The 22,956-nt window shown below is 44.0% G+C and overlaps 1 protein-coding gene across 3 annotated transcripts in view; it reads left to right on the top strand.

The window, feature by feature from the left end:
- LOC106581541 (high affinity cationic amino acid transporter 1) overlaps positions 1–1,354 on the top strand; it is a 79,288-nt gene extending 77,934 nt beyond the window's left edge. For 2 of the 3 annotated variants that reach the window (XM_045704107.1, XM_045704108.1), the window contains exon 12: positions 106–1,353. In XM_045704107.1, coding sequence (XP_045560063.1) covers positions 106–299 — 194 coding nt within the window. In that variant the 3' untranslated portion in view covers positions 300–1,353. Of the gene's footprint in view, positions 1–105 lie in introns of all 3 variants that reach the window. The other variant, XM_045704109.1, reaches the window with a different exon arrangement.
- Positions 1,355–22,956: the final 21,602 nt, after the last annotated feature.

Here is a 22,956-nt window from a genome sequence, read left to right as displayed (position 1 = left end):
TTTATATTTGAGATTCCTCAAAGTATCCACCCTTTGCCTTGATGACAGCTTTGCACACTCTTGGCATTCTCTCATCCAGCTTCACGTTTTGCACCCTTCCCCCAGGTTTCATCATCTACTTTGGCTATGGGATCCGTAACAGTGTAGAAGCTGCTTTAGCCAATACTGACAGTAACCTGCATGGATACAAGCCAGACTGCACTCTCAACGGACAGCCAATGGACATCGAGAAGGAAGTCTTCCTACACAACGGCCTGGACCTGGACAACACAGTGGACGAGGAGGACGGGGACCTCTAGAGGTTGGGAGGTGCAGTGCACTTCTCCAATGCTACTATCTGATTACTTTATCTATCTCAACTGTCAGATTAGTACCATATACTGTCAGAAATATGTTCACATGAAGGGGGACAATCATGTACAATCAGAACCAGCTCTATTAGGACCTCATGTTGCCTAGTATCAAACCAGACACAGGGCTCTTCACACTGGGCAGTGGTCCACCTTACCAGCTCCGCGTCCACTGATCATGACTCTGTTAATGATAGCGTTTGTAAACACCAAACCAACGAGTCCGTCTGTCATTGTTAGCACAAAGCAGGAGGACTATCACACTTCTCTTGGAAGAAGAAAGTGGCTTGAAAGGATCTGTGGCCCTTAACATTTTATTCAAATTTGTTGGAAATACTGAATAGTCTATAATTTCACACTGAAGAGCAGGGCTCTTCCATAATATTAACATTACTGGTGGATTACCATGCAGTCTATCACCCTCTGCTGGAGTCCTGGTGTCACTGCATGATAGATGCTGAAAGAGGATGTGTCACAAGGGAACCCTATTCCCTATATAGTGCACTACTTTTGACCAGGACCCATAGTGGGCACAGTGCTGGTTGCTGTGCCCCCCTCTACTATTCAAGTCAACATCATCCTCCACAATTTCATTACTTACAATGACATCGACATATTCTGCTTCTTATCTACGAATATATTGACTTATTGATGACAACAAGTGATGTTTTTTCATTCATATCTTCAGAGCCACCTCTGAGTCAAGACAGCTGCACTTCCTTGTTTGATTGAACGTTATATTCAGGATGTAATGAATTATAATTGATACGTCTCAAATTACAACTACAGTATGAATTGAGGTGAGTGTTTTAAGGTAATAAGCTGGCATTGTTCCAACTTCCATTATGGAGGAGTGATGACTTACGGAATGTTGCACGAGTCTTCTTCTCCTCCTTCTCATTCTTCTTCTCCTCCTTCTCATTCTTCTTCTCCTTCTCATTCTTCTTCTCCTTCTCATTCTTCTTCTCCTTCTCATTCTTCTTCTCCTTCTCATTCTTCTTCTCCTTCTCCTTCTCATTCTTCTTCTCCTTCTCATTCTTCTTCTCCTTCTCATTCTTCTTCTCCTTCTTCTTCTTCTTCTCCTTCTCATTCTTCTTCTCCTTCTCATTCTTCTTCTCCTTCTTCTTCTCCTCCTCCTCCTCCTTCTTCTTCTCCTCCTCCTTCTTCTTCTCCTTCTTCTCCTCCTCCTTCTTCTTCTCCTTCTTCTCCTCCTCCTCATTCTTCTTCTCCTCCTCCTTCTTCTTCTCCTTCTTCTCCTCCTTCTTCTTCTCATTCTCCTCCTTCTTCTCCTTCTTCTTCTCCTCCTCCTCCTTCTTCGTCTTCTTGCACACTGTGAGAGTTCCTCATAGTCAACGAGCTGTCTGGAAGACGAGCAGTGTTTGTTTCTTGATTGCATCAAAAAACCAATGCACATGTATGTCCAACTTAAGTAATAAGGCCTGAGGAGGAGTGGTATACGGCCAATATACCACAGCTAAGGGCTGTTCTTAGGCACGACGCATTGCAGAGTGCCTGGATACAGCCCTTAGCCGTGCTATACCTGTATTGGCCATATACCACAACCCCCCGAGGTGCCTTATTGCTATTATAAACTGGTTACCAATGTAATTAGAGCAGTTAAAATGTATACCCGTGGTATAGGATCTGATATACCATGGCTGTCAGCCAATCAGCATTTAGGGCTCGAACCACCCAGTTTATAATCTGTAATATAGTACAATATTGCATGTACAGTTAGTGTAAATTAAAATAAGTTACATTTATAAATGAGCACATCCGCAGCGTGTGAGGGAATTGAGTTAGGCTACGTCCCAAATGGCACCCTATTCCCTGTATACTGTACTACTATTGACCAGAGCCCTTTGGGCCCGGTTTAAAAGTAGTGCACTTTATAAGGAGTAGGGTACTATTTGGGATGCTTCCTAAGTCACTTCAGGAGTTAAAGTTAAGTGCCTACTTTGTCAGCCAGAGGATCATGATCACCCTAATGAAATGTTAAATGATGACTAGTCAACATAGGTAAAAAAAGGGAGATACCTAGTCAGTTGCACAACTGAATGCATTGAACTGAAATGTGTCTTCCGCATTTAACCCAACCCTCTGAATCAGGGGCGGCAGGTAGCCTAGTGGTTAGAACGTTGGATTAGTAACCAAAAGGTTGGTGGATCGAATCCCCGAGCTGACAAGGTAAAAATCTGTCGTTCTGCCCCTGAACAAGGCAGTTAACCCACTGTTCCCTGGTAGTCCGTCATTGTAAATAACAATTTGTTCTTAGCTGACTTGCCTGGTTAAATAAATGTTCAACTTTAAAACTCTGAGAGGTGCAAGGGGCTGCCGTCGTCTAGGGAACAGGTGTTGTTGGGGATTAACTGCCTTGCACAATGGTAGATTTTTCCACTGCTTATTTTAAAATGTTTCTGTCTGAGAACTTATTTTATTATGACGGTATCTTGTGTGATTTGCTATTTATAGTATTATAATGTGTGTTTGGCCAAATGTGTTACTTAGTAATATCATTGTGTGATTTTCCTCAAAGAAATGTGGAATCCTTTTTCTTGCACCAAAACATTTTTTATTCATAGAACAAGTCCACGTCAAAAATCCTAAATTGTTAATTGTCTCAAACATATTTAACGACCTGTTGGTGAAGAAACTCGGTTCACGTCCCAATCAGGCACCCCCCCTCCCCAAATTCACCACAATATTTATTGCCGTGAACTATACATTTTAGAAATGTTATTATTTTGAATTTCTGAATGTTTAGTGACTTATTATGATACAATCCCCTTTAAACTCTCATTCATTCTGTACATATTGGGTACTTTGTTGTAGTAAGGATTTCTTGTCAGTTTGTACTCTTATGAAGCCATATCTGTGCATGTGTATGCGGTGCTCAGTCCTGCGACAAACACATTGGGATGTGTCTTTCTAAGATAAAGAGCCTGGTTAAATCAAACTGAATGAAGTACTCACTATGGTAAATGTAGCATTCACACTGGTTTAACCAGGTTCATATTTTCCTCTTACACTAAGGTTGCACCCTAATCCCTTTAGTGTGCCCTGGTCAAAATGTGTGCACTAAATAAGGAATAGGGTGCCATTTGGGATGCACACTTAAGACGTCTTGTTGAACAATATCTTGGTTCCCACGTCTGGTTGTGCTGTCTTGACAACTGCTATGGTCATTGTCACAGAGGCAAGACGGCACAACCAGATCTGGGTACAGGCTAGTTCAGCAACACTAAGTATGCCTGCCTGATGCCAGCCAGATGTGTACATGGCCTTACATTTGAATTCATGTAGGACTTGGTGCTTTGTGTGCCTCTTGAACAGGCATGTGACCTAGCCCTGTGATATACTTCCACCCCCGGAAAGGTCAAGTTCAACATGTATGCCCGTTTCTTTTCCGCTGTGCTCTGAGTAAACTTATTAGCACAATGTTGTGTTTCCTGTTGGAATTGTGATCGTTACTGTCATCACTGGGGTGTGTCTTCATGGCTGAGGGCTGCCAGCGTTTGTCTTCTTGGTGCTTATATGAAATACAGCTACTGTACATTGCATTGAGTGTTGCATGTCTGTGAGGGCAGTGTTCCAGTAATGACAACAGTCTGGCAGTAGAGGGCAGTGTTCCAGTAATGACAACAGTCTGGCAGTAGAGGGCAGTGTTCCAGTAATGACAACAGTCTGGCAGTAGAGGGCAGTGTTCCAGTAATGACAACAGTCTGGCAGTAGAGGACAGTGTTCCAGTAATGACAACAGTCTGGCAGTAGAGGACAGTGGTCCAGTAATGACAACAGTCTGGCAGTAGAGGACAGTGTTCCAGTAATGACAACAGTCTGGCAGTAGAGGGCAGTGTTCCAGTAATGACAACAGTCTGGCAGTAGAGGACAGTGTTCCAGTAATGACAACAGTCTGGCAGTAGAGGACAGTGTTCCAGTAATGACAACAGTCTGGCAGTAGAGGGCAGTGTTCCAGTAATGACAACAGTCTGGCAGTAGAGGAGAGTGTTCCAGTAATGACAACAGTCTGGCAGTAGAGGGCAGTGTTCCAGTAATGACAACAGTCTGGCAGTAGAGGACAGTGTTCCAGTAATGACAACAGTCTGGCAGTAGAGGGCAGTGTTCTGATGAAATAATGTGGTACATTGGTTGAATTGAAATATAGTTGTGTATTATTGTTAGTGTATATTTGGAGGCTGGGTATTACTATAAGTATTTATTTTAATGTGTGCTAAAAACAAAGAAAGTTTAAAGAAGCTTTGAAAACCAGGTTCTCCGTCCTAAATCTGAATCCTAGACATATGGATGTAATGTTCTGGCCTTTGAAATGTATGTCCCAAAGCTAGCTTTACCCTGCTGGATCCACAGGGTCCTGACAATCTAATGTGCGTCCCAAATGGTACCCTATTCCCTACATAGTGCACTACTTTACCAGGCTCCATAGGACTTTGGTCAAAAGTAGTGCACTATATAGGGAATAGGGTTCCATTTGGGACACACTGTAAGGGTTCGAGGGTTCGATTCAGGAAGAGTCATAGACCTTTATAGATATGGCTCTGAGTTCAGGTTTCATAGAGGAAAGACGAGTCTCTGCAAAAACATTTTTTTAATCTGCTTGTGTTTGTTTTTGGACCATTCATTTGAAGACTGGTGTTCAATGCAAGTCGTATTATAGTGTGTCTCACTATACAATTCACCTTTTCCACAGCGTTCGCGGAAATCGCCTTCATGCTAAGCGCTGTGCATTTCGGCTTAAGCGTCAATTGCCTTTTACATGTCTGTTCTAGTGGCCTGTACTATAACGAGCATTAAATTGAGTCCCTTTTGCCAAACTGTGTCAGTCTATTACTGTATTTTGTTACTGTAATAAACCGTCAGGCTTCTGCCATCTGTTTAACAGCTGCTGTAAATAAAACAAACTTTGAAACGTTTATGTCTCGTTGTTCATTATTCATTTTTTTTTTTATCAACCAAGACATGTCCTCATTCCAGAAAAACATCTTGTAAGTTCAGTATGTATTGTTCTGTTATCTTTCTGTATCTCTAATGGTTCCCTATGTATTACGTAGTGTGTACACTTGGGTGCAGAGCCCTAAATGTAGTCCACTATATGGAATAGGGTGCTATCAGGGACGCATATTATGAGTTCATCTTTCTATTTTGTTATATAACAAATTAATCTTCCTTGATACAGTTTTCTCCAGACGGGTTACCCAGAAAGATAAAGAGAGGATTATATCCTGTCTAGTGGCTATGGAGGGTAGAGAGGTGTGTGTGTGTGTGTGTGTGTGTGTGTGTGTGTGTGTGTGTGTGTGTGTGTGTGTGTGTGTGTGTGTGTGTGTGTGTGTGTGTGTGTGTGTGTGTGTGTGTGTGTGTGTGTGTGTGTGTGTGTGTTTCTCAGTGTCATGAATTGAGATCAGATGTGTCTATTGTCACTCATTCTGTCTTCATCGAAGGTTTTCATACAAACACGATTGGCTGCGAGTCCCAAAAGGCATTAAAGGTTGTACACTATATAGGGAATAGGGTGCCATGTGGAACACAGCCATTTTGACATAGAAAACGTGGCTATTAGATAGTGTTGAGTGTTAAATATAATGACTATAAACTAAATGCCAGGCCTTGTAACCCAGAGGCAGTGTGCTACTTTCACACCTTTGCAAAGATCCCATTTAGATAGAATACCACCAGCAAACTAGGTAGAAATCAAATCCAATTTTATGAGTCACATGCGCTGAATACAACAGGTCCTTACACTGAAATGCTGAATACAACAGGTCCTTACAGTGAAATGCTTACTTACAGGCTCTAACCAACAATGCAGTTTAAAAACAAATACGGATAAGAATAAGAAATAAAAGTAACAAGTAATTAAAGAGCAGCAGTGAAATAACAATAGTGAGACTATATACAGGGGGGGGTACCGGTACAGAGTCAATGTGGAGGCTATATACAGGGGGTACCGGTACAGAGTCAATGTGGAGGCTATATACAGGGGGTACCGGTACAGTCAATGTGGAGGCTATATACAGGGGGTACTGGTACAGAGTCAATGTGGAGGCTATATACAGGGGGTACCTGTACAGAGTCAATGTGGAGGCTATATACAGGGGGTACCGGTACAGAGTCAATGTGGAGGCTATATACAGGGGGTACCGGTACAGAGTCAATGTGGAGGCTATATACAGGGGGTACCGGTACAGAGTCAATGTGGAGGCTATATACAGGGGGTACCGGTACAGAGTCAATGTGGAGGCTATATACAGGGGGTACCGGTACAGAGTCAATGTGGAGGCTATATACAGGGGGTACCGGTACAGAGTCAATGTGGAGGCTATATACAGGGGGGTACCGGTACAGAGTCAATGTGGAGGCTATATACAGGGGGTACCGGTACAGAGTCAATGTGGAGGCTATATACAGGGGGTACCGGTACAGAGTCAATGTGGAGGCTATATACAGGGGGTACCGGTACAGAGTCAATGTGGAGGCTATATACAGGGGTAACGGTACAGAGTCAATGTGGAGGCTATATACAGGGGGGTACCGGTACAGAGTCAATGTGGAGGCTATATACAGGGGGGTACCGGTACAGAGTCAATGTGGAGGCTATATACAGGGGGTACCGGTACAGAGTCAATGTGGAGGCTATATACAGGGGGGTACCGGTACAGAGTCAATGTGGAGGCTATATACAGGGGGGTACCGGTACAGAGTCAATGTGGAGGCTATATACAGGGGGTACCGGTACAGAGTCAATGTGGAGGCTATATACAGGGGTACCGGTACAGAGTCAATGTGGAGGCTATATACAGGGGGTACCGGTACTGAGTCAATGTGGAGGCTATATACAGGGGGTACCGGTACTGAGTCAATGTGGAGGCTATATACAGGGGGGTACCGGTACAGAGTCAATGTGGAGGCTATATACAGGGGGGTACCGGTACAGAGTCAATGTGGAGGCTATATACAGGGGTACCGGTACAGAGTCAATGTGGAGGCTATATACAGGGGGTACCGGTACTGAGTCAATGTGGAGGCTATATACAGGGGGTACCGGTACTGAGTCAATGTGGAGGCTATATACAGGGGGTACCGGTACAGAGTCAATGTGGAGGCTATATACAGGGGGTACCGGTACAGAGTCAGTGTAGAGGCTATATACAGGGGTACCGGTACAGAGTCAGTGTGGAGGCTATATACAGGGGATACCGGTACAGAGTCAGTGTAGAGGCTATATACAGGGGTACCGGTACAGAGTCAATGTGGAGGCTATATACAGGGGGTACCGGTACAGAGTCAATGTGGAGGCTATATACAGGGGGTACCGGTACAGAGTCAGTGTGGAGGCTATATACAGGGGATACCGGTACAGAGTCAGTGTAGAGGCTATATACAGGGGGTACCGGTACAGAGTCAATGTGGAGGCTATATACAGGGGGTACCGGTACAGAGTCAATGTGGAGGCTATATACAGGGGGTACCAGTACAGAGTCAATGTGGAGGTTATATACAGGGGGTACCGGTACAGAGTCAATGTGGAGGCTATATACAGGGGGTACCGGTACAGAGTCAATGTGGAGGCTATATACAGGGGGTACCGGTACAGAGTCAATGTGGAGGCTATATACAGGGGGTACCGGTACAGAGTCAATGTGGAGGCTATATACAGGGGGTACCGGTACAGAGTCAATGTGGAGGCTATATACAGGGTGTACCGGTACAGAGTCAATGTGGAGGCTATATACAGGGGGTACCGGTACAGAGTCAATGTGGAGGCTATATACAGGGGGTACCGGTACAGAGTCAATGTGGAGGCTATATACAGGGGGGTACCGGTACAGAGTCAATGTGGAGGCTATATACAGGGTGTTACGGTACAGAGTCAATGTGGAGGCTATATACAGGGGGTACCGGTACAGAGTCAATGTGGAGGCTATATACAGGGGGTACCGGTACAGAGTCAGTGTGGAGGCTATATACAGGGGGGTACCGGTACAGAGTCAATGTGGAGGCTATATACAGGGGGTACCGGTACAGAGTCAATGTGGAGGCTATATACAGGGGGTACCGGTACAGAGTCAGTGTGGAGGCTATATACAGGGGGTACCAGTACAGAGTCAGTGTGGAGGCTATATACAGGGGGTACCGGTACAGAGTCAATGTGGAGGCTATATACAGGGGGTACCGGTACAGAGTCAATGTGGAGGCTATATACAGGGGGTACCGGTACAGAGTCAATGTGGAGGTTATATACAGGGGGTACCGGTACAGAGTCAATGTGGAGGCTATATACAGGGGGTACCGGTACAGAGTCAATGTGGAGGCTATATACAGGGGGTACCGGTACAGAGTCAATGTGGAGGCTATATACAGGGGGGTACCGGTACAGAGTCAATGTGGAGGCTATATACAGGGGGTACCGGTACAGAGTCAATGTGGAGGCTATATACAGGGGGTACCGGTACAGAGTCAATGTGGAGACTATATACAGGGGGTACCGGTACAGAGTCAATGTGGAGGCTATATACAGGGGCTACCGGTACAGAGTCAATGTGGAGGCTATATACAGGGGGTACCGGTACAGAGTCAATGTGGAGGCTATATACAGGGGGTACCGGTACAGAGTCAATGTGGAGGCTATATACAGGGGGTACCGGTACAGAGTCAATGTGGAGGCTATATACAGGGGGGTACCGGTACAGAGTCAATGTGGAGGCTATATACAGGGGGTACCGGTACAGAGTCAATGTGGAGGCTATATACAGGGGGTACCGGTACAGAGTCAATGTGGAGGCTATATACAGGGGGTACCGGTACAGAGTCAATGTGGAGGTTATATACAGGGGGTACCGGTACAGAGTCAATGTGGAGGCTATATACAGGGGGGTACCGGTACAGAGTCAATGTGGAGGCTATATACAGGGGGTACCGGTACAGAGTCAATGTGGAGGTTATATACAGGGGGTACCGGTACAGAGTCAATGTGGAGGCTATATACAGGGGGTACCGGTACAGAGTCAATGTGGAGGCTATATACAGGGGGTACCGGTACAGAGTCAATGTGGAGGCTATATACAGGGGGTACCGGTACAGAGTCAATGTGGAGGGGGTACCGGTACAGAGTCAATGTGGAGGTTATATACAGGGGGTACTGGTACAGAGTCAATGTGGAGGCTATATACAGGGGGTACCGGTACAGAGTCAATGTGGAGGCTATATACAGGGGGTACCAGTACAGAGTCAATGTGGAGGCTATATACAGGGGTTACCGGTACAGAGTCAATGTGGAGGCTATATACAGGGGGTACCGGTACAGAGTCAATGTGGAGGCTATATACAGGGGGTACCGGTACAGAGTCAATGTGGAGGTTATATACAGGGGGTACCGGTACAGAGTCAATGTGGAGGCTATATACAGGGGGTACCGGTACAGAGTCAATGTGGAGGTTATATACAGGGGGTACCGGTACAGAGTCAATGTGGAGGCTATATACAGGGGGTACCGGTACAGAGTCAATGTGGAGGCTATATACAGGGGGGTACCGGTACAGAGTCAATGTGGAGGCTATATACAGGGGGTACCGGTACAGAGTCAATGTGGAGGCTATATACAGGGGGTACCGGTACAGAGTCAATGTGGAGGCTATATACAGGGGGTACCGGTACAGAGTCAATGTGGAGGATATATACAGGGGGTACCGGTACAGAGTCAATGTGGAGGCTATATACAGGTGGGTACCGGTACAGAGTCAATGTGGAGGCTATATACAGGGGGGTACCGGTACAGAGTCAATGTGGAGGCTATATACAGGGGGTACCGGTACAGAGTCAATGTGGAGGCTATATACAGGGGGGTACCGGTACAGAGTCAATGTGGAGGCTATATACAGGGGGTACCGGTACAGAGTCAATGTGGAGGCTATATACAGGGGATACCGGTACAGAGTCAATGTGGAGGCTATATACAGGGGGTACCGGTACAGAGTCAATGTGGAGGCTATATACAGGGGGTACCGGTACAGAGTCAATGTGGAGGCTATATACAGGGGGTACCGGTACAGAGTCAATGTGGAGGCTATATACAGGGGGGTACCGGTACAGAGTCAATGTGGAGGCTATATACAGGGGGTACCGGTACAGAGTCAATGTGGAGGCTATATACAGGGGGTACCGGTACAGAGTCAATGTGGAGGCTATATACAGGGGGGTACCGGTACAGAGTCAATGTGGAGGCTATATACAGGGGGTACCGGTACAGAGTCAATGTGGAGGCTATATACAGGGGATACCGGTACAGAGTCAATGTGGAGGCTATATACAGGGGGTACCGGTACAGAGTCAATGTGGAGGCTATATACAGGGGGGTACCGGTACAGAGTCAATGTGGAGGCTATATACAGGGGGTACCGGTACAGAGTCAATGTGGAGGCTATATACAGGGGGGTACCGGTACAGAGTCAATGTGGAGGCTATATACAGGGGGTACCGGTACAGAGTCAATGTGGAGGCTATATACAGGGGGTACCGGTACAGAGTCAATGTGGAGGATATATACAGGGGGTACCGGTACAGAGTCAATGTGGAGGCTATATACAGGGGGGTACCGGTACAGTCAATGTGGAGGCTATATACAGGGGGTACCGGTACAGAGTCAATGTGGAGGCTATATACAGGGGGTACCGGTACAGAGTAAATGTGTTCGTTGTACGTAGCTTATTCCTGCCCCATACCATAAACCCACCGCCACTATGGGTCACTCTGTTCACAACGTTGACCTCAGCAAACCACTCGCCCACACGATGCCATACACGCTGTCTGCGGTTGTGAGGCTGTTTGGACGTACTGCCAAATTCTGTAAAACGACGTATCGTAGAGAAATTAACATTCATTTCTTTGGCAACAGCTCTGGTGGACATTCCTGCAGTCAGCATGCCAATTGCACGGTCCCTCAAAACATCTGAGGCATTGTGTTGTGTGACCACATTTTAGAGTTGTCTTTTAATGTCCCCATTTTCACTTTACGTGTTAGGTTTATATTTTACTTCAGTGTGTATATATACAGCACCAGTCAAAAGTTTGGACACACCTACTCATTCCAGGGTTTATTTTTACTACTTTCTACAATGTAGAATAATAGTGAAGACATCAAAACTATGAAATAACACATATGGAATCATGTAGTAACCAAAAAAGTGTTAAACAAATCCAAATATATTTTATATTTGAGATTCTTCAAAGTAGCCACCTTTTGCTTTGATGACAGCTTTGCACACTCTTTGCATTCTCTCAACCAGCTTCATGAGGTAGTCCCCTGGAATGCATTTCAATGAACAGTACCAAACCTTTGACTGGTACTGTATATATACAGTGCATTTGGAAAGTATTCAGACCCCTTACTTTTTCCACATTTTGTTACGTTACAGCCTTATTCTAAAATTGGTTAAATAATTGTTTCCCTCAACAATCTACACACAATATCCCAAAATGATAAGGTGAAAACAGGTTTTTAGATTTATATGCAAATTTATTACAAATAAAAAACAGAAATACCTTATTTACATAAGTATTCAGATCCTTTGCTATGAGACATGAAATTGAGCTCAGGTGCGTCCTGTTTCCATTGATCATCCTTGAGATGTTTCTACAACTTGATTGGAGTCCAGCTGTGGTAAGTCCAATTGGTTGGACACGATTTGGAAAGGCACACATCTATCTATATAAGGTCCCACAGTTGACAGTGCATGTCAGAGCAAAAACCAAGCCATGAGGTCGAAGAACTTGTCCGTAGAGCTCCGAGACAGGATTGTGTCGAGGCACAGATCTGGTGAAAGGTACCAAAACATTTCTGCAGCATTGAAGGTCCAAGAACACAGTGGCCTCCATCATTCTTAAATGGAAGAAGTTTGGAACCACAAAGACTCTTCCTAGAGCTGGCCGCCTGGCCAAACTGAGCAATCGGGGGAGAAGGGCCTTGGTCAGGGAGGGGACCTATAACCCAATGGTCATTCTGACAGAGCTCCAGAGTTCCTATGTGGAGATGGGAGAACTTTTCAGAAGGACAACCATCTCTGCAGCACTCCACCAATCAAGCCTTTATGGTAATGGCCAGACAGAAGCCACTCCTCAGTAAAAGGCACATAACAGCCCACTTGGAGTTTGCCAAAAGGCACCTAAAGGACTCTCAGACAATGAGAAACAAGATTCTCCGGTCTGATGAAACCAAAATTGAACTATTCCGCCTGAATGCCAAGTGTCACGTCAGGAGGAAACCTGGCACCATCCCTACGGTGAAGCATGGTGGTGGCAGCATCACGCTGTGCGGATGTATTTCAGCGGCAGAGACTAGTCAGGTTTAAGGAAAGATAAATGGAGCAAAGTACATAGAGATCCTTGATGAAAACCTGCTCCAAAGCACTCAATACCTTATACTGGGGCAAAGGACAACAACTCTAAGCACACAGCCAAGACAACACAGGTGTGGCTTCAGGACAAGTCTCTGAATCCTTGAGTGGCCCAGCCAGAACCAGGACTTGAACCCAATCGAAAATCTCTGGAGAGACCTGAAAATAGCTGTGCAGCGACGCTCCCCATCGAACCTGACAGAGCTTGAAGCTTTCCGAGTAGCACAGCGGTCTAAGGCTCTGCAGTGCTTGAGGCGTCACTACAGATCCGGGTTCAATCCCGGGCTGTGTCGTAGCCGGTCAAGACTGGGAGACCCATGAGGTGATGCACAATTGGCCCAGCGTCGTCCGGGTTAGGGGAGGGTTTGGCCGGCAGGGATGTCCTTGTCCAATCTCGCTCTAGCGACTCCTGTGGCGGTCCGGACGCATCTACGCTGACACAGCCGCCAGTTGTACGCCGTTTCCTCCGACACATTGGTGCGGCTGGCTTCCGGGTTAAACGAGCAGTGTGTCAAGAAGCAGTGCAGCTTGTCAGGGTCGTGTTTCTGAGGACGCGCGGCTCTCGACCTTCGCTTCTCCTGAGTCCGTGCGGGAGTTGCAGCGATGGGACAAGACTGTAACTACCAATTGGATATCACAAAATTGGGGAGAAGAAAGGTGTAAAAAAACAAACAAACAAAAAAATACAGAGCTTGAGAGGATCTGCAGAGAAGAATGGGAGAAACTTCCCAAATACAGATGTGCCAAGCTTGTAGCGTGATACCCAAGAAGACTCAAGCCTGTAATCACTGCCAATGGTTCTTCAACAAAGTACTGAGTAAAGGGTCTGAATACTTATGTAAATGTAATATTTCATTTTTTTACTTTTAATACATTTGCAACATTTTCTAAAAACCTGTTTTTGCTTTGTCATTATGGGGTATTGTGTGTAGATTGATGATTCGTTTTTTTAATCACTTTTAGAATAAGGCTGTAGCGTAACAAAATGTGGAAAAAGTCGAGGGGTCTGAATACTTTCCGGTTGCACTGTATATATATATATATATATATATACACATACAGTTTGGGAACCACTGTGAAAAAGGGCAACTATAGTGCATCCCAAATGGTTACCTATTCCCTTTACAGTGCACTACTTTTGACCAGGGTCCATAGGTAAAGTGCACTACTTTTGACCAGGGGGCATCAAAAGTAGTGCACCAAATAATGAATAGGGCACCATCTGGGACACATAGCTACAGTACCATCTCTCACAATTAGGATTCTTCCCTTCATGCAGTTTGTGTTTGGTAGCATAAACTAAGTATAGCCTTATCTTCTCCTACAGAACAGAACATAGACTATCACAGTAAGAGAGAGAAGAGAGGAGAGGGGGATGATCTGAGGAGGAGGGGGAAGTGGAGGAGGAGGGTTGAGGAGGAGGAGGAGAGGGGAGGAGGAGGGGTGAGAAGGAGGAGGGATGAGGAGGAGAGGAGAGGAGGAGGAGGAGAGGGGAGGAGGAGGGATGAGGAGGAGGGGTGAGGAGGAGGAGGGATGAGGAGGAGGGGTGGGGAGGGGAGGAGGAGGAGAGGGGAGGAGGATGGGTGAGGAGGAGGAGGAGAGGGGAGGAGGAGGAGGAGAGGGGGGAGGAGGAGGGGTGAGAAGGAGGAGGGATGATCTGAGGAGGAGGGGGAAGTGGAGGAGGAGGGGTGAGGAGGAGGAGGAGAGGGGGAGGAGGAGAGGGGGAGGAGGAGGGGTGAGAAGGAGGAGGGATGAGGAGGAGGAGGAGGAGGGGTGAGAAGGAGGAGGGATGAGGAGGAGAGGGGGAGGGGTGAGGAGGAGAGGGGGAGGAGGAGGGGTGAGAAGGAGGAGGGATGAGGAGGAGAGGGGTAGGAGGAGGGGTGAGGAGGAGGAGGAGAGGAGAGGGGGAGGAGGAGAGGGGGGAGGAGGAGGGGTGAGAAGGAGGAGGGATGAGGAGGGGAGGAGGAGGGGTGAGGAGGAGGGATGAGGAGGAGGGGTGGGGAGGAGGAGGAGAGGGGAGGAGGAGGGGTGAGGAGGAGGAGAGGGGAGGAGGGGTGAGGAGGAGGAGGAGAGGGGGAGGAGGAGAGGGGGAGGAGGAGGGGTGAGAAGGAGGAGGGATGAGGAGGGATGAGGAGGGGAGGAGGAGGAGGGATGAGGAGGAGGGGTGAGGAGGAGGAGGAGAGGGGAGGAGGAGGGGTGAGGAGGAGGAGGAAAGAGAAGGAGAGGGGGAGGAGGAGGGGTGAGGAGGATGGATGAGGAGGAGGAGGGATGAGGAGGAGGAGAGGAGAGGAGGAGGAGGAGAGGGGGAGGAGGAGGGGTGAGGAGGAGGAGGAGGAGGAGGAAGCAGCTGTGCATCATGGCAAGGTCAGCATCATCTGTAATCCCCGGCCTCATTTATGCCAGATTAAAAATCTGCTCTGTCCGATTCCTGATTAAGAACGCAGGGTTAGAAGATTAAGGACCAAGCAAACAAAATGAAAGCAGTTTAAGCCCAATCCCGGAATTCATCAGTATAACCGAAACCTTAAACTTTCATTACAACGTGAGATTAATGCAAAGCTGCTTCGCCTCCCCATATCTGCTTTTATGTCTTCTCTTGCAATGGACTCTTCCTTTCCTTTCTCCTCTCTTCTCTTCTTCTCTCTTTTCTTCTCTCTCTCTCTCTATCAGGAGTCAGTCAGGACCCTGAACTTTGAACACTGATCCTCTTTCAGAGAATCCGGGTGAATTCTTCATACTTTTCATACTTCCCTCAGTCCTCCCTCTCCCTCTCCCTCTACCTCTACCTCTCCCTCTTTAAATCTGGTTTTCTCTTGCCCCCCCTCATCCCTCCCTCTCTCTCTAACTCTCTCTTTCTCTCTCTCTCTCTTCATCATAACATCCTCTGTCCTCTTCTCATCCCCCTATCTCTTCTCCCCCTCTCCTCCTCACCCTTCCTCCTCCCCCTCTCCTCCTCCCCCTCTCCTCCTCTCTCCTGTGTTGAGTTCAGTATCAGGACACAGGTGGTGGAGGATAATGAGGATTATAGCAGAAAGCATCTGAGAGTGAAGTGAGCCTGGAGCAGGGTTAAGGTTAGGAGTCTACCACTGCACCAGAGATGGAGATCCCTACACAGCACCGATGGCTAGAGAAAAGGGACACTATATATATATATATATATATATATAAACTGCGTCTCAAATGGTACCCTATTCCCTACATATAGTGCACTACTTTCAAAGTAGTGTGCTACGTGTTTGTATGGTGTTATTTGGGACATACCCAACAGCTATGCTTTTATTTCCACTTGGAATCAATTACCATATTGTTTTCAAGTGTTTGTCTTAGCATGTATGGTGCCAGTCTCTATTCGTTAGTGAGAGAGATAATGTTGCCAGTCTCTATTGTTAGTGAGAGAGATAATGTTGCCAGTCTCTATTCGTTAGTGAGAGAGATAATGTTGCCAGTCTCTATTCGTTAGTGAGAGAGATAATGTTGCCAGTCTCTATTCGTTAGTGAGAGAGATAATGTTGCCAGTCTCTATTCGTTAGTGAGAGAGATAATGTTGCCAGTCTCTATTCGTTAGTGAGAGAGATAATGTTGCCAGTCTCTATTCGTTAGTGAGAGAGATAATGTTGCCAGTCTCTATTCGTTAGTGAGAGAGATAATTTTGCCAGTCTCTATTCGTTAGTGAGAGAGATAATGTTGCCAGTCTCTATTCGTTAGTGAGAGAGATAATGTTGCAGCCAACCACTCTCCTTATCAGATGGATACACAACCATGGGTTTTCTTTTAGGCGTTGGCTCTCATCTGCATCCAATGTGTTATGTGTCTTTATCATTCCTGATTTTACACTATCATCTGAAGCAAGGGTAGACAATGGGCCGAGCGGCAATAACCCAAGGGTAGATTGCAGGATAAATGCCGGTTGAAATATCTCTCCCAATCCCAGCCTCATTTCCAGGACAATGGTTGCATCCCATGTGATACCCTAGTCCCTATATAGTGCACTACTTTTGACTAGGGCCCATAAGGCTCTGGTCAAAAGTAGTGCACTATACAGGGAATAGGGTGCAATCTGGGATAGAGACGATATGCGATGTCCTGTCCACAGTCGTTTCGTAACCTGATGTAATGGGTAACCTGATGTAATGGGTAACCTGATGTAATGGGTAACCTGATGTATTGGGTAACCTGATGTAATGGGTAACCTGATGTAATGGGTAACCTGATGTATTGGGTAACCTAATGTAATGGGTAACCTGATGTATTGGGTAACCTGATGTAATGGGTAACCTGATGTAATGGGTAACCTGATGTAATGGGTAACCTGATGTATTGGGTAACCTGATGTATTGGGTAACCTGATGTAATGGGTAACCTGATGTATTGGGTAACCTGATGTAATGGGTAACCTGATGTAATGGGTAACCTGATGTAATGGGTAACCTGATGTAATGGGTAACCTGATGTATTGGGTAACCTAATGTAATGGGTAACCTGATGTATTGGGTAACCTGATGTAATGGGTAACCTGATGTAATGGGTAACCTGATGTAATGGGTAACCTGATGTATTGGGTAACCTGATGTATTGGGTAACCTGATGTAATGGGTAACCTGATGTAATGGGTAACCTGATGTAATGGGTAACCTGATGTATTGGGTAACCTGATGTAATGGGTAACCTGATGTATTGGGTAACCTGATGTATTGGGTAACCTGATGTAATGGGTAACCTAATGTAATGGGTAACCTGATGTAATGGGTAACCTGATGTAATGGGTAACCTGATGTAATGGGTAACCTGATGTATTGGGTAACCTGATGTAATGGGTAACCTGATGTAATGGGTAACCTGATGTATTGGGTAACCTGATGTATTGGGTAACCTGATGTAATGGGTAACCTGATGTAATGGGTAACCTGATGTAATGGGTAACCTGATGTATTGGGTAACCTGATGTAATGGGTAACCTGATGTATTGGGTAACCTGATGTAATGGGTAACCTGATGTAATGGGTAACCTGATGTATTGGGTAACCTGATGTATTGGGTAACCTGATGTATTGGGTAACCTGATGTAATGGGTAACCTGATGTAATGGGTAACCTGATGTATTGGACATTATTGGAAAAAGCAGTTAACCCACTGTTCCTAGGCCGTCATTGAAAATAAGAATTTGTTCTTAACTGACTTGCCTGGTTAAATAAAGGTAAAATAAAAAATAAAAAACAAGAGAAAGGGGGGGAAGTGATTCTCCATCTGGTTGTCCTGGAGATAACACCAGGACAGGAGATATTTTACCTCAGTAAAGGTGGTGTCCTATTCCTTAGCTCCATAGCCTGGGTTCCTAACTCATCTCCATAGCCTGGGTTCCTAACTCATCTCCATAGCCTGGGTTCCTCCCTCGACTCCATAGCCTGGGTTCCTAACTCATCTCCATAGCCTGGGTTCCTAACTCATCTCCATAGCCTGGGTTCCGAACTCATCTCCATAGCCTGGGTTCCTAACTCATCTCCATAGCCTGGGTTCCTAACTCATCTCCATAGCCTGGGTTCCTAACTCATCTCCATAGCCTGGGTTCCTAACTCATCTCCATAGCCTGACTTCCTCCCTCGACTCCATGTAGCCCGGTTTCCTCCCTCAACTCCATAGCCTGTTAGTAACATAATAACACAGTGAACGTGTTATCTTCTCTCACTAAGCTATCCTGAGCGATTACAGACCATGGCAGGCCATGCACGGTGGACCGTGTCTCTGTACCAAATAGCGCCCTATTCCATATAGTGCACTACATTTGACCAGGGATCCAGGAAATAGGGTACCATTTGGAACACGCCCTGTGTTTTAAGGGTAGTGCTTGCTAGTACATAGGAAAGGAAGGAAGGAAGGGCTGTTGCTGTATCCTATTGACAGGATTACAGACTCAAGGCCCGTAATCTACCATAATCTCCCTGCGAAATGAGAGGGACTAGTGGACGTGTGGAAGAGGAAGAAGAGAGAGAGGAGCCTGTTGCTATAGTGACACATAGTTTGATGATGCAGTGAGATAACTGTAGTGAGATATAACGGTCCTGGTCAGATTATAACAGACAGATATATCTGTCCTGGTCAGATTATAACAGACAGATATAACTGTCCTGGTCAGATTATAACAGACAGATATAACTGTCCTGGTCAGATTATAACAGACAGATATAACGGTCCTGGTCAGATTATAACAGACAGATATAACTGTCCTGGTCAGATTATAACAGACAGATATAACTGTCCTGGTCAGATTATAACAGACAGATATAACTGTCCTGGTCAGATTATAACAGACAGATATAGTGAGATATAACGGTCCTGGTCAGATTATAACAGACAGATATAACGGTCCTGGTCAGATTATAACAGACAGATATAACTGTCCTGGTCAGATTATAACAGACAGATATAACTGTCCTGGTCAGATTATAACAGACAGATATAGTGAGATATAATGGTCCTGGTCAGATTATAACAGACAGATATAACTGTCCTGGTCAGATTATAACAGACAGATATAGTGAGATATAACAGACCTGGTCAGATTATAACAGACAGATATAACTGTCCTGGTCAGATTATAACAGACAGATATAACTGTCCTGGTCAGATTATAACAGACAGATATATCTGTCCTGGTCAGATTATAACAGACAGATATATCTGTCCTGGTCAGATTATAACAGATATAGTGAGATATAACTGTCCTGATCAGATTATAACAGACAGATATAGTGAGATATAACTGTCCTGGTCAGATTATAACAGACAGATATAGTGAGATATAACTGTCCTGGTCAGATTATAACAGATATAGTGAGATATAACTCTCCTGGTCAGATTATAACAGACAGATATAGTGAGATATAACTGTCCTGGTCAGATTATAACAGATATAGTGAGATATAACTGTACTGGTCAGATTATAACAGACAGATATAGTGAGATATAACTGTACTGGTCAGATTATAACAGACAGATATAACTGTCCTGGTCAGATTATAACAGACAGATATAGTGAGATATAACTGTCCTGGTCAGATTATAACAGACAGATATAGTGAGATATAACTGTCCTGGTCAGATTATAACAGATATAGTGAGATATAACTGTCCTGGTCAGATTATAACAGATATAGTGAGATATAACTGTCCTGGTCAGATTATAACAGATATAGTGAGATATAACTGTCCTGGTCAGATTATAACAGATATAGTGAGATATAACTGTCCTGGTCAGATTATAACAGACAGATATAGTGAGATATAACTGTCCTGGTCAGATTATAACAAACAGATATAGTGAGATATAACTGTCCTGGTCAGATTATAACGATATAGTGAGATATAACTGTCCTAGTCAGATTATAACAGATATAGTGAGATATAACTGTCCTGGTCAGATTATAACAGACAGATATAGTGAGATATAACTGTCCTGGTCAGATTATAACAAACAGATATAGTGAGATATAACTGTCCTGGTCAGATTATAACAGATATAGTGAGATATAACTGTCCTGGTCAGATTATAACAGATATAGTGAGATATAACTCTCCTGGTCAGATTATAACAGACAGATATAGTGAGATATAACTGTCCTGGTCAGATTATAACAGCTATAGTGAGATATAACTGTCCTAGTCAGATTATAACTGATATAGTGAGATATAACTGTCCTAGTCAGATTATAACAGATATAGTGAGATATAACTGTCCTGGTCAGATTATAACAGTTATAGTGAGATATAACTGTCCTGGTCAGATTATAACAGTTATAGTGAGATATAACTGTCCTGGTCAGATTATAACAGATATAGTGAGATATAACTCTCCTGGTCAGATTATAACAGACAGATATAGTGAGATATAACTGTCCTGGTCAGATTATAACAGATATAGTGAGATATAACTGTCCTAGTCAGATTATAACTGATATAGTGAGATATAACTGTCCTAGTCAGATTATAACAGATATAGTGAGATATAACTGTCCTGGTCAGATTATAACAGTTATAGTGAGATATAACTGTCCTGGTCAGATTATAACAGTTATAGTGAGATATAACTGTCCTGGTCAGATTATAACAGACAGATATAGTGAGATATAACTGTCCTGGTCAGATTATAACAGATATAGTGAGATATAACTGTCCTAGTCAGATTGTAACAGATATAGTGAGATATAACTGTCCTGGTCAGATTATAACTGATATAGTGAGATATAACTGTCCTAGTCAGATTATAACAGATATAGTGAGATATAACTGTCCTGGTCAGATTATAACAGTTATAGTGAGATATAACTGTCCTGGTCAGATTATAACAGTTATAGTGAGATATAACTGTCCTGGTCAGATTATAACAGACAGATATAGTGAGATATAACTGTCCTGGTCAGATTATAACAGATATAGTGAGATATAACTGTCCTAGTCAGATTGTAACAGATATAGTGAGATATAACTGTCCTGGTCAGATTATAACAGATATAGTGAGATATAACTGCCCTGGTCAGATTATAACAGATATAGTGAGATATAACTGTCCTGGTCAGATTATAACAGACAGATATAGTGAGATATAACTGTCCTGGTCAGATTATAACAGATATAGTGAGATATAACTGTCCTAGTCAGATTGTAACAGATATAGTGAGATATAACTGTCCTGGTCAGATTATAACAGATATAGTGAGATATAACTGCCCTGGTCAGATTATAACAGATATAGTGAGATATAACTGTCCTGGTCAGATTTTAACAGACAGATATAGTGCGATATAACTGTCCTGGTCAGATTATAACAGATATAGTGAGATATAACTGTCCTTGTCAGATTGTAACAGATATAGTGAGATATAACTGTCCTTGTCAGATTGTAACAGATATAGTGAGATATAACTGTCCTTGTCAGATTGTAACAGATATAGTGAGATATAACTGTCCTGGTCAGATTATAACAGATATAGTGAGATATAACTGTCCTAGTCAGATTGTAACAGATATAGTGAGATATAACTGTCCTGGTCAGATTATAACAGATATAGTGAGATATAACTGCCCTGGTCAGATTATAACAGATATAGTGAGATATAACTGTCCTGGTCAGATTTTAACAGACAGATATAGTGCGATATAACTGTCCTGGTCAGATTATAACAGATATAGTGAGATATAACTGTCCTTGTCAGATTGTAACAGATATAGTGAGATATAACTGTCCTTGTTAGATTGTAACAGATATAGTGAGATATAACTGTCCTTGTCAGATTGTAACAGATATAGTGAGATATAACTGTCCTGGTCAGATTATAACAGACAGATATAGTGAGATATAACTGTCCTGGTCAGATTATAACAGACAGATATAGTGAGATATATCTGTCCTGGTCAGATTATAACAGACAGGTATAGTGAGATATAACTGCCCTGGTCAGATTATAACAGATATAGTGAGATATAACTGTCCTGGTCAGATTATAACAGATATAGTGAGATATAACTGCCCTGGTCAGATTATAACAGATATAGTGAGATATAACTGTCCTAGTCAGATTGTAACAGATATAGTGAGATATAACTGTCCTGGTCAGATTATAACAGATATAGTGAGATATAACTGCCCTGGTCAGATTATAACAGATATAGTGAGATATAACTGTCCTGGTCAGATTTTAACAGACAGATATAGTGAGATATAACTGTCCTGGTCAGATTATAACAGATATAGTGAGATATAACTGCCCTGGTCAGATTATAACAGATATAGTGAGATATAACTGTCCTGGTCAGATTTTAACAGACAGATATAGTGCGATATAACTGTCCTGGTCAGATTATAACAGATATAGTGAGATATAACTGTCCTTGTCAGATTGTAACAGATATAGTGAGATATAACTGTCCTTGTCAGATTGTAACAGATATAGTGAGATATAACTGTCCTTGTCAGATTGTAACAGATATAGTGAGATATAACTGTCCTGGTCAGATTATAACAGATATAGTGAGATATAACTGTCCTAGTCAGATTGTAACAGATATAGTGAGATATAACTGTCCTGGTCAGATTATAACAGATATAGTGAGATATAACTGCCCTGGTCAGATTATAACAGATATAGTGAGATATAACTGTCCTGGTCAGATTTTAACAGACAGATATAGTGCGATATAACTGTCCTGGTC

This window comes from Salmo salar, chromosome ssa20, assembly GCF_905237065.1.
Source record: "Salmo salar chromosome ssa20, Ssal_v3.1, whole genome shotgun sequence".
Lineage (NCBI taxonomy): Eukaryota > Metazoa > Chordata > Actinopteri > Salmoniformes > Salmonidae > Salmo > Salmo salar.
This window is presented reverse-complemented; position numbering and strand designations above follow the sequence as displayed.